The sequence below is a fragment of the Lycorma delicatula genome, chromosome 5 (assembly GCF_047948215.1).
Source record: "Lycorma delicatula isolate Av1 chromosome 5, ASM4794821v1, whole genome shotgun sequence".
Classification (NCBI taxonomy): Eukaryota; Metazoa; Arthropoda; class Insecta; order Hemiptera; family Fulgoridae; genus Lycorma; species Lycorma delicatula.
This window is the reverse complement of record NC_134459.1, coordinates 63373462-63386463: the sequence shown is the minus strand read 5'-3', so window position 1 is coordinate 63386463 and position 13002 is coordinate 63373462. Positions and strand designations below refer to the sequence as shown.

Genomic DNA, 13002 nt, shown 5'->3' with positions numbered 1-13002 from the left:
TAATTCAGTAAAATTTAAATCAAGATGAAGAATCCAATAAGAAAATCTTTTCCTTATATTTAATATAGAAAATGTATCATTTAGAGTATAATATTTAAAGAATAATAGATTCATTTTTGAACTTAAAATTGATTTAACTTTCCTTTTTTGAATTGAGGAATTTCCTACGAAATTCTTTGTTTCACAACAAAAAGATGTGTAATAATTTGTTCATTAAACTTTTTATGATATTTTACACAGCCTTATTGTTGTTTTTACATCGTCTCAATTTTACAAATGGCCGTGATTCAATGTAATATACATGAAATAAAAGAAGGACCAAACACAGAATTGCTTTCTTTAAGAGTAATGATAGCCTTTATTCAATCAATTTTCTTGGTTATCAGAGTATAGTTCTATATAAGAATGTAAGTGTAAAAGTTTGTTTAGCAAAATTTTCATCTCCATTTGAATGGGCTTGACAAGCTGATGACGAAACAGTGTATTAGGCTCAGTGAAGAAGGCAGGGGATACCACATCACTCCTCTTGCCTTGCCATAAGATAATTTTTATCCTTAAAAATTCTATTTTATTTTCAGAAATGATTTTTGAATTATATCAAATCGCATCCGGTTGTTACTGAAAGTAGTCAATGAAATAACCGATGCAGTTGGTTTTTATGTATTCCTGCTTTCCTGAGGAATTGTTTGAAAAGCTTATTATAATATTTCTTAAGGTACTTTTAAAAGCATAACTGTAGTTGTATTTCACATTTACCACAAATGCAATCTATTAGACAGAAAACTTTAGACTAAGAAATTTGTAAAAGACATAATATTGCTTTTTAACAGCCGAACCGTACCATCACTGTTTTTAGATAATAATTATCTAAAAACAGATAATAATTATATCGATAATAATTATATCGGATTTTTAAACAGCGATAGAGAAGAATTCGTCCTATTGATTATAGACATATTTTTTTCTTTGAGAAAATATTTTGTGTTTTACACTCACAAAAAAAAAACCTTCTGTTGGTTTATATTTAGATTAAGTTAGCTTTTAGAGGTTTACCGTTTACAGCTGATTTGACTTTATTCTTGCTTTTTAATGGGTATTTTATAAATTCTAAGTTAAGATTATTGCTGTTAAATAAATTAATTGAAAACAAAATAATTTTCCTTTCTCTAGTTTAACTTAATGTTTACAGTTTGCATAATATTCTTCTTTTTTTTCAAAAACGATATATCAATCGTATCTTGTTTATTCTGATTTCAATTTCTTTAAAAGAATTTAGGATTTTTAGAAGGTTATTTTAGAAATAAATAAATTGTCAACTTTATTTGAATCTTTTGTCAACAGCGTGTTTTTATAATATCTTTTTTATTAAATAGTGTAAAACATCTTTGAATGGAATACTTTTATTGTGAACCGTTATTTCAATAAAATTTCCAATGTAAATTGAAAGTTTCATTCGCATAAGTAAACTGTTTTTTTTTTTTTTTGAGAAATATATTTTTTCTCGTATCTTGCAAACAAAACTTTTCATCCATTTACTTAAAAGCTAAAAATCTATTTTTATGTTTTGATTCCAATACTGTTTATTATTATTATTATTATTTTCTTAATGGTAAATTTTAAAAATTGTTTTGTAAGAATACTAAAAGGTTAACAATAACAATGACTTTATTTACTGTTGGTCTAAAGCACTTTTTTAAACTTATTTTTTTATCTTTCAATTTATTGCTATCGTATAGAAAATCTATTTCATTTATATAAAATACAAATTAAATACTTGTACAAATTAAATTAAAATCTCTCAGGTATTTAAATAGGATTTTTGTGTATTCATGCTAATAATTTTTGTCTAAAATGATTTAAATTGATGATGATTTAATGTTTAAAATGATTTAACAAAAAGAGATATCCTGTGAAACTTTAAAATAGACGCAATTCTTATGAAGTTTGCAAATTTAAAACACTTTTTAACCTAACAAGTAATTAAAGAATGTTAGAAATTATTACATGAATAAAATTAGGTTCTGCGTTTTTATTATTATTTTTTTTTTATTAACTAAATTTTTGATATTGTATGCAATTCAAAATATGCAATATTATTTTTTTTATCTAAGATTAAAAGAATTTCTTTAGACTTATGTTTGGAATTGATTTAATCAAAGTTAGTTCTCTGTTATTTGCGGTCTGTGCAATTAAGTATAATGAAAAACAATAACGCAGAAAGTCATTATTATACTTTGCTTATAATATTAACGTATAAAATTTAATTGTTTATTTATATATTAGTTAACTTTATTTTTCTTATCGCTATTGACGACCGGTTGTATGCAGAGATCAGCGGTACGTAGATTCGATCAGTGTTGAAACTGTAACAACCTCGAGTTGGAACAATATGTTTACATCGCTAACAAAGTAAATGAAATGGATGAATCTATGAGAAGATGCTTGCAGCACATAGTGTTATAAGTGGCCAACATTGGTTCATGCGATGATATTTAATTTTGATATCCATAAGAAATAACTTCTTTTTTTAATTAATAAATGATTTTTTTTTTTGTAATTTGATTGGTTATGCAGTTCTGCATTCTCTTCTGAGAATAAAAACGAATGGAAAAATTATTATATGGCAGTAACGTTCTTACCTCAATAAATTTACTGTTTCTTAAATTTTCAGTTACTACTCTTTATTTTTTAATATTGCCTCTTTTACACTTTTTGCATTTCTGTATGCTTCTTTTCACAATTTAACAAAATAATTTTGCTTTTCCTAAAGCAACTCATCAACCGCTCATCATCGCTTCTTGTAAGAATTTTTCTCATACATATTTTTCTTCAGTTTGTATTAAAAATTCCAAAATTCAAAATTTTTAAGCCCATCTAATTTTCACTACTCTTTTATTGAAAATTAAAAAAGCTTAGAGTTAAAACACTACTTCCTAAATGCTTTTTTTGGTAAGGGTATTTATTATTTACCCTTCCGAATTTTCTAATATTAATGTTTCGTTTCCACAAATCATTACGTGTATAAAATAAAGAGTATATATATATATATATATATATACACACACACACACACACACACACACACACACAAAGATCTGAAATATATGTTTTATCTCAGATTCTAATTGATGCTAGAAAGTTTGATATTGTGTTTGAAAGCTTTTGATTAGAGATTTTTTTACCTCTGGGTGTTCTTTGGTGGTTGGTTTTCAATTAACCACACATCAAAGGAGTGGTCGAACTGAGAATGTACAAGACTACACTTCATTCACACTCATACATATCATCCTCATTCATCCTCTGAAGTATTATCTAAAACGGTAGTTACCGGAGGCTAAACAGGAAAAAGAAAGGGTATTATTACTATGAGACTTAATCATCATCTTAATCATTACGTATTGCTTCAGAGGATGAGATGAATAATTTGTAGCGTGGGTGAAAATGTCATGCCTGACCAGGATTCGAACCCGGGACCTCCGAATGAAAGGCCGAGACACTACCACTCGCGCCACGGAGGCCGGCTCTTCATTAGAGCAAAAAATTACAGAGAAACACATAAGCAAATAAAACCTTAATCCCCAATATTATTTAAAGAAAATGGTTTTCAGAAAGTAAATGATTACATATAACAGGTGTAAAGAAATTATTGCATTCATGCTAACAAAAAGAGATATCCGGTGAAACTAAAATAGACGCAATTCTTATGAAGTTTGCAAATTTAAGACAACTTTATTTCAACTTTATTAAATAGTATAAAACATATTTTAATGGAATACTTTTATTGCGAACAGTTATTTTAAGTGTTCGCAATAAAAGTTGTGTTTTAACTGTTTTTTTTTTTCTTCTATTAAAGTATTAAAGTGATTTTTAATATTTTTTTTTTTGGTTTTCAGTATGCTGAAAATTTTCTAAAAATGCAGAATATTCCAAAAATTAATAATGTGTCATTTTTTTTTTTTTACTTTTTTATGAGTAAACATATCACTATTTGTCTGACTTCAAACAGTCTTATTTATTTTTTTTTTTTTAATTACAAATTGAATTACATAGAGTAAATATTTTGAATTCATGGTGTTATTGCATTAAATTATTTAATTATAGAAACTCACCAGATAGAAATTTAAAAAGGTATTTTCCTAATATTTTAACAGAATTAAATAAAATTAATTTTCATGTGACAAACAAATTTTAAAAATTATTTATTTTTTTTTATAAAACAGTTTTTTGTTTTCTAAACAGATTATTATTTTTTTTTTAATCCTTTTATTTACAATCGCATCAACAATTACAGTCATTCGCGACTAAAGTATCACTAAATGATCATAAACAATAAAGAAACAGGAACAATAAAGAATAATAGACAAGTAACAACAACAACAACAAATATAAAAATACAGATTTTTAATATTGATTGTTTTTAATTAAAATAGCTAGTTAATTTTTTTTTATTTGCTTAATATGACTTAATCCTCTTGTAAATCAATCAGTTCATATATAATCCACTCATTTTTATGTATTTTATTCTTATTTGTAAATATAAAATTTATTCTAATTTTTAAACCTCAATTTGGTACCAGAAAATTAACTTTCTATGTAAAAACTCTCCTTATTTTTCAAAACTATGTTTGGTATCTAACCCTACGTCATCCATCCCCTTTAATTAAAACTGCCAAAATTATATAGGAAAACTTGTTTTATTATATTCTCCTATCTTAATATAATTCACTATCATTCATTTTTTATTACTCTAAAAAAACGCTTAAACAAGAGAAGTAAGCTACATTCTTGCCTCACTCGTTTCCATTCTAGAATTAAATTTCTTGGTCTTTAATTTTAATTTTGTAAAGATCACAAACGATTCGTTTTTTTTTAAATAGATAACAAAACTTAAGTTTAAACAAAATAAAAAAAGGAAGGAAAAATTGATAAAATTAAAATTACTTGAAAAATTGTGTGGGATGTACATTTATTTTCAAATGAAGCATGCTTGTGGAGTGTAGTATTATTATTAATGTAATACAATAAAAGGATAAAACTGAACAGGAATAAACTAAATTTTTACTTTTTCGTTTAAGTAATTTTATTTATCTATATTTTTAGAATAGTGAAAAGGTGAATTGTTTAATTTTCAATTCGGTGATAAAACATGCATTTTTTTATTTCTGTTTAATTTCCGTATTTCATTCAAATACTGAATATGAACTCAAACAACTGCCCCTATCAGTAATTCATTTTTGTTAAACTCTTGTATCACTATTCGTAGACGATTGATACTCGTTTAAAATTCTTTGATTACGTATTATGCATAAATGTTATTGTGTCCTGGATATGATTGGTTTTTTTAAAAAGGTACAGAAAAGCAACGGAATAAATCATTTATTTGTACTTTTTTTTATACTAAATGTATTTTTAATCTGATAATAATTCATGTAAGTATTTTAACATTTATGTGGATTTATTCAACCATAAATCCATTTATTATCTGCTTGTAATAAAATTTCATTGTTTAATAATGAATTTTATCATTAATTCAATATTATTTAATTCCATTTTGACATTACTCTGACAGTAACCAGCATGTAATTGTCTTTGTTGCATAAATAATATTTTTTTTTTTTAATGAACATTTTGTTATTTAATTTTAAAAAGAAGAAATCATATTATTGTTATTTTGGAAATATCAAATGATCCATTATGCAATAAAATAAAGATTTTTTTTTTTTTTTTTTTTTTTTTAATATCTACCTGTGAACCAGAGATTAAGACGCCTCTTAATAGGAACACCAGCAGACGTACTCAGAACATATCAATCGTATTCTCTTAACTGCGGCCATCTTATTATAACATAATTCATTTTTCTTACATAGAATACGTTTTTTTCTTGGAATGTTGACCCGTTAAATTCCATTTATATTACAAATTATGTAAAACAAAGTTCTACTCGATAATTGGTGGGTTGTTCACTTCAGCTCACTTAAAATTATTAGCTTTGCACACCCCACTAAAATTAAATTATACATACAACGTTAAAACTGTTTCTAACATTAAAATAATATACAGAATAAAATTATTTATTGTTAAATTCGTTAACTTTATTTTTTTTATCGCCGTTAACTTTGTTTGTATCCGTCTGTCTGACGTCTATCAGCATTAAAATGTTTTTGTAATCCTTGGTCCGGAATATTTTTTACATCTGTTTCAAAGTAAATTAAATGAATTTAACCTAAATTCAAGTGATAAATCACTTGATACGTAATCAAACTAATAAGTGATATTTTTTGCCTTAAGACTTCATTAAATACGGGAAAGATATTGTAGTGGAGATAATGGAATTCCTAATTGCTGCCTATTATAAATCATTTATTCCTAAAAATTATAATTACTAAAGGGTTCCTTTATTACTAGATACTCCTTTCCTATTAACTACACAGCTTAAATTCTGTAACAAACATCAATTTTAATATATGTTGAAAATTAAGTGTTAACTGTACGTAAACGCTAGAACATAATAACCGAAACTTCAAAAAGCCAAATTTTAAACGTTCCTATACTACTGGAATACTGTCTCTAATAAATCATTTACGTACTACGCGGGAATACTTAAATGCAGTTTTTTCCATAAATCTTTCACCACCAGACTTATAAAAACAGCATGGCTATATTTACCATTTTACCATTGTTATTCCTACTTAACGTACATGAAATACCTTAACTAACAATGATACAACGGAATAGACCAGATCATCCCCATTTAAAGGATCACATAGAATAGTTAACATCTGGCTAGTTTTTAGCTCTTCAATACTTCATTCTTTCACTATGTCGCTTCCTTCTTTCTTCCGAACAAGGAAATGTGTCTATGAGAGTCTGTTTTATGAGGTTTATTAGTTTTGGGTCTGTTCCAAATTCTTTAAGAACGTTGAATAATGTTTTCCGGTCAACTGAATCATAAGCCTTTTTTAAATCTACAAAAGTGATCACTATTCTCTTGTTCGATAAATTGTATTCCTGATGACTGATTTCAGGCTAAAAATCTGTTCTGCACTAGATCCCCTTTTTCTGACGCCATTCTTTCTTCTCCTTTTGAATCCCTTTGAATTATAAGATTTTTCCCCAAAGCACTCTTCTATCTTTTAAATCCGTCACGTTTATGTTTGCTACGCTTAGATCTTCTTTAACTTGCTTGAACCACTTAACGATCGTCTTGTCATTATTATATTTGTCAGAAATTTTCTTCGTAAGTTTGTTTGAATCTTTTCTTGTCAGATGTCTGTAGAATACCAGTTGTCGTTTACGTATGCCTTCCGTGATTCTACCTAACTATATCTAAATTTCTTCATTCTTCCTTAATTTCCAGCTATCGTTAGTTTTTCTGGCCCCTTGGATTTTCCTTAATATTCGTCTTTCAGCAAGTTCCATTTTATCTATTTCCCTTTAATTCAGTGCTATGCATTCTGCCGCGACATAAAACTCCTGGCCGGATTACTGTTGTATAGTGCTTGATCTTGCACATCCTTGTGATCAGTTTCTTATTGTACATTTCCTTCGTTAGGCCATAGGATTTTAAAATCCTATTGTTCCTGATGATGTTTACTTGCATGCCCACTCCATTTGGTTGGATAACTTTACCCAAGTACCTAAATTTGCTCGTCTTTTTAATTTTTCCGAGCTCTATCCGTAACAATTTTGGTTCGTTCTTAATATTTCTCATATACTCTGTTTTTTCTCCATTTGTAATCTTGCCTTTTATGTAGAACATTTAATTTTTGTTCTGCCGTTTCTATATCTTCTCAAGAGGGCGAGATCATCTTCTAAGGCCAGACAATCGACTTTCAGATTCTCCCTCTCATATCTCAGTTCGACTTGCTTCAGGCCTTTATCTTGTAAGCTTTTTTCCATTCTCTTATGATCTTTTCCAAGAATAAACTAAAGAGAAGAGGATACAATCCGTCTCCCTTACTTCTGTCTTGATTCCAAAAGGATGAAATATTTCCCCTTTAAATTTAATCTTGGACTTTGTGTCTATGAGAGTCTGTTTGATGAGGTTTATTAGTTTTGGGTCTGTACCAAATTCTTTAAGAACGATAAAAAATATTTTCCGGTCAACTGAATCATAAGCCTTTTTAAAATATACTGAATTGATCACCATTATCTTGTTCGATAAATTGTATTCCTGATGACTGATTTCAGGCTAAAAATCTGTTCTGCTCTAGATCTCCCTTTTCTGGCCCAATCTTGATATTATTCAGTTTGTAGACCGATATTTCTTCTAATTTGTCAAGAATAATTTTAAAAAGTATTTTTTACATAACCGGCAGAAGAGATATTCCTCGGGATTACGAGATATCCCTCGCATTAAGAGATATCCTCTTAATTATTGATTTCCGTTTTGTCCCCTCTTTTGTGAAATGGATAAATTAGAACTTTATTCCACTCCTCTGTGAGTTCTTCTTTTTCCCAAATTTTGTAAGCACTTTATGCAGCTAGCAGGATTGTATTCTTATCGGCGTATTTCCATATTTCCGCTATGATATTGTCTTCACCGCACGCTTTGTTATCTTTGAGTTTCTGTTTTATGTTTTTCATTTTTTTTCAGAGCTGGTGGTACTGACTCTAAGAACCGTTATTCTGGTTCTACCTCTAGGAATATTTTTCTCCGATTCTTTACAATTGTGTATTTCCCCAAAATATTCCGCCAGGATTTCACAAAGGAGAAATAATAATTAATAATTATTATTATTTATTAATATAAAGTAACAATTAAGTTAAAAAAAAATAAATAAAAATAAAATTACAATGATTTTAACACTTCATAGGATACACTTACGTGCAGCATTCGTTACGAAAGAAAAAGCTTGTCTTTGAAGAATTATATCTTAAGAACCACTTGTTGAAAAAAATTGAGTTTTATACCGTACTAAACCTTGTTCTTTCTATGTGATTCTTGAGAGTTTCAATTTATTTAAAGAGCAAAGTAAGACTTGTAGAAATAACATATAAAAAGAACTATGTTTTTCTTCTTTTTTGTGGTAGTGCATTTTTCATATAAATTTCTTCTATTAAATATACTAAAATACTTTGTTTCTTTTTCTTTCTTTTTTTACAATATATTAACGATATTATAGAAATTTAATGTTGTATTATCACTTACATTAATGAATACAAAAGTTATTTCATGCGTAATTCCTTCATGCTTTCTTTAAATAAATTTAAATTCTATTATATAAATCTTGTACAGTCTCAGGTCGACCATTCCTGAAATGTGTGGCTAATTAAAACCCAACCACCAAAGAACACCGGTATCCACGATCTAGTATTCAAATCCATACAAAAATAACTGCCTTTGCTAGGATTTGAGCCTTAGAACTCTCGACTACGAAATCAGCTGATTTGCGATGACGAGTTAACCACTAGACCAGCCGGTGAGCCAAATTACTTGGCCATTTTTTAAATGGGATCGAAGTAAAAATACGACGTTATTGAAAATAACAATTTCCCCATCTAATTTTTAGTATTATACTAGATTAAATAACACTTTTATTTTATTTAAATTTTACAAATTCTACTAATCTCCTTCAAATTCTTTCGTTAACACTAGACGTGACGACAATTTTATACTGTGTGTGTGTGTGTTTTGTTAAAAATATATATATATATATATATAATATCTCCGTTCCAACTTCACCCGCGCTATATAATTGCTTGCGTTTCCCGTCGCGTTCAATTTTTATTTTTATTTTATGTAATTTAATTAAGTAACCGGAAGCAGGTGCAGCTAGTCGCGACTCTTATACAATATATAATATACGCATATACAATAACAGAGGTAGTGGGTTTGTTGGATGACCCGCCGCGCCGTACATGTCCCACCCCTTAAAAAATTGAAATCAAAAAAAATCCGAAAATAGTTTTTAGATATTTATTTGAAGAGGAGTATTTAAAAGCACAAATCTACTGAATATCTCGTTAAGTATAATCGGAAACGTGGAAAATTTTCAAATATTGTTAAAAATTCTTTTACCTTTTTTCACGCCTTTCGAGATCGAATTTCGAAAAATGTCGAAATTGCTTTTAGATATTCACATGAAAATTACACACACCTAAAATCAAGTTGATACATTTTTATTTGCTACCGAATAATTAAAAGGAACTGCCGGGTTCAAAAAAAAATTCAAAATCCCTTTTAACTCTTTAAACTCGGAATTTTAAAAAAAATTAGAAATTGGGTTTTATATATTTACATGAAGATCACACAAACAAAAAATCAAGTTTATATCCTCATTTTTTACAGATAAATAATAAAAATAGTAAATTTCATTGTTACATCATGTTAATCCTTTAAACTCGATGTTTAAAAAAAACCTTTCTTAGTGTGCACTTATACCGTAAGAAGGACATAAATATAAATTTTCATCAATTTATCTTCAGTAGTTTTTGATGGGCATTGATGAATCAGTCAGTTATTTAGAACAAGATGATTGATACGTACAGAGAATTTATATAATTACTGTAAACAATAACTACATAATTACAACTTTAATAATTCATACTTATGATAAATATTTATAAGCTGTTTAATGAGTTAAGTAATTATTAGTATTTATTAAACTAAGCAAACAGGTAGCAATTACCTGTTTGTTTTAAGTAATTACCTGTACAAATAATAGAATTTTATTATGACTTCATATGTATTTGTTCACAGTATTGGTTTATTAGGAATAATTATTACCAATGAACAAGTGAGTGAAGCGCTGCTTGAAAGTGGAAGTGTTCTTAATACTGTACTAAGCGATTTAGATGCATATCTTGGAAATACTCACTTACAGATTAATTTTGCCATCACTAAACACCTTGATCAAGTTGTGCAAGCTGCGGATTCAGATCTTAATAGTAAGTACATTTATTATGTTTTTGTAATCCACGTAATATTTTAACTAATATTGTATCGTCGTTATGATGATGATTATATACTGTGTGTGTATGTGTGTGTGTGTGTGTGTGTGTGTGTGTGTGTGTGTGTGTGTGTGTTTTTAAATATAATTCATGTTTATTATGTTTCATAACTATTATAAATCGAGATTCATATGAATTAATACCGAGATATAAACGGGTTCTTATTCTTTTATGTGTCTTGATGATTTTATACAGTAATAAAAAAAGGAAGTGTTCGAAGAGATTTTGTCAGAGGTACAGACTTTGGTGATGGGATCATTAATTCATAAAGTTATTATTACGTTTATGATATATAGAATATATAGAAATATGTGGATATATTTTGGAGCATTTCTCTGTTCAGAGATTTCGTTAAGCTATCAATAAATTTTAAACCTGATTTACAAAAGCAACATCTTTACATCGTTCATATTCTTACTTCACCCAGGTCTTTATAACCTTCTCTTCTATTAATATTATAACCTCTTATTCTTCTTTTTTTCCTCATTGACTTCATTCTCTTTTCCAGGATCGTAGCATCTGTTGCTGAATTTCTGAACAGAAATAAATAGTATTTCCTAATGTATTACAACTATTGAGAGTTACCTTGTTACGTATTTTTTTAATTTGTCATTTATCGGTGACAAAGCAGATACATTATGATTGTATTTTTTAATTCATCAGCGCTACCTAATTGCTTATCAGAGAGGATTATTAACACAACTAGTCTTATTAAAAGAAGTTAGATTTTCCAGTGAAAAACCAAATCTGAAATTTTTATTAATAATTTCGTGGCGTTTGATGTTGTTACATTATTTTTTAATTCATTACAGAACTCGTTTGTATCCAGTAGTTAAATTTTTCTTTATATAACTTTTCATAGTCACACTATCGTTTATATTCTTATAAGAGAAATTTTTTTTATGTATTTTTTAGAAGCTATTCATTTCCGGGGAAAGAAATTCATTAAAAGTTTTTGACACAATCTTTTCTTCGTTTTGTGTTAGATTGATATTACTAAAATATATTGAAATCTGTAGCTTAGATCTGTAGCTAATCCCAACCCAGGTCTTTCCTAAAACACAGAAAAAGTACCTCATTATTTGGTCTTGACCCTGCAGCTGCGTCTCGCGCGAGAATGCCTCCGAGAATTACAAAGGGTACGTTTGGCCTCCGTTGGTCAATCCTTACGTAGATGCCCCGCAATCCCACATTCCCACAACGCCTTGTGACGTTTCCGGTCACCAACCCCCCCCCCCCCCCCCCGTTTCTAGCTCTGATGGGCTTAAACGGAAGTTGTCTTCGCCCTCTAACTTTTTTCATCTCATAGTAATAAGCATTCCTCGGATCGGTGGCATCCCTCGTTGGGATGCCACCGATGTAAATGCCTCGGTAGACATTTACATCAGTGTTTTATAAACTTAGCTTTTGCCTTAGCTTTTAGCTGCAGGCCTCATCCGGACATCTTGAATGTCCTACATCGTTGCCCTCTGAACGAGCTAACCATAAAAACCGCTAACCATAAACAATTTATCCGCGAGCAGAGGCGGAACCGCCACCTTTGAAAAATCGCCAGTTTTAATTACTTTTCTTTATTCATTTATTTTTATTTTTTTAATTTCATTATTTCTTTTTACATTACTATCATTATCTTTTTTATGTTTATTTTAATTTCTTCTACTTTTATTTCACTAACATTTAATGTTTTATATTTACTATAACATCTTACATTTTTTAAACAAACCTTTACTGTGTACATGATTAATTTAAGTAAAATACAAATTTTACATTTATAATACTGTATAAATAACTACATACTTCAATATTCATAAATCCACCGTGAAGAGGTAAATTACACCATATTGCATATTATTTTAAAAACGATTTGTCGTACTTTTATACTCATAGATCAGCGTTACATTGTCGCTAGATAGATTCAACCAGGTAGGAATCATTGACCTGTCTGCGTATGATCCGTTGCATCGCATTCTGTTTTATTTTTTTAAAAAAATGTGATGAAAAGTGGGAATAAAGATAAATTTAAGCATTGAGGTTGCAAATTGTGTGGAT

General features: G+C 28.5%; 1 protein-coding gene across 2 annotated transcripts in view; it reads left to right on the top strand.

Moving 5' to 3' along the window:
- Positions 1-13002, top strand: part of prom (prominin) — a 98382-nt gene that overhangs the window by 27866 nt on the left and 57514 nt on the right. For both annotated transcript variants that reach the window (XM_075366280.1, XM_075366281.1), the window contains one exon: positions 10703-10890. In XM_075366280.1, coding sequence (XP_075222395.1) covers positions 10703-10890 — 188 coding nt within the window. The remainder of the gene's footprint in view (positions 1-10702; positions 10891-13002) is intronic.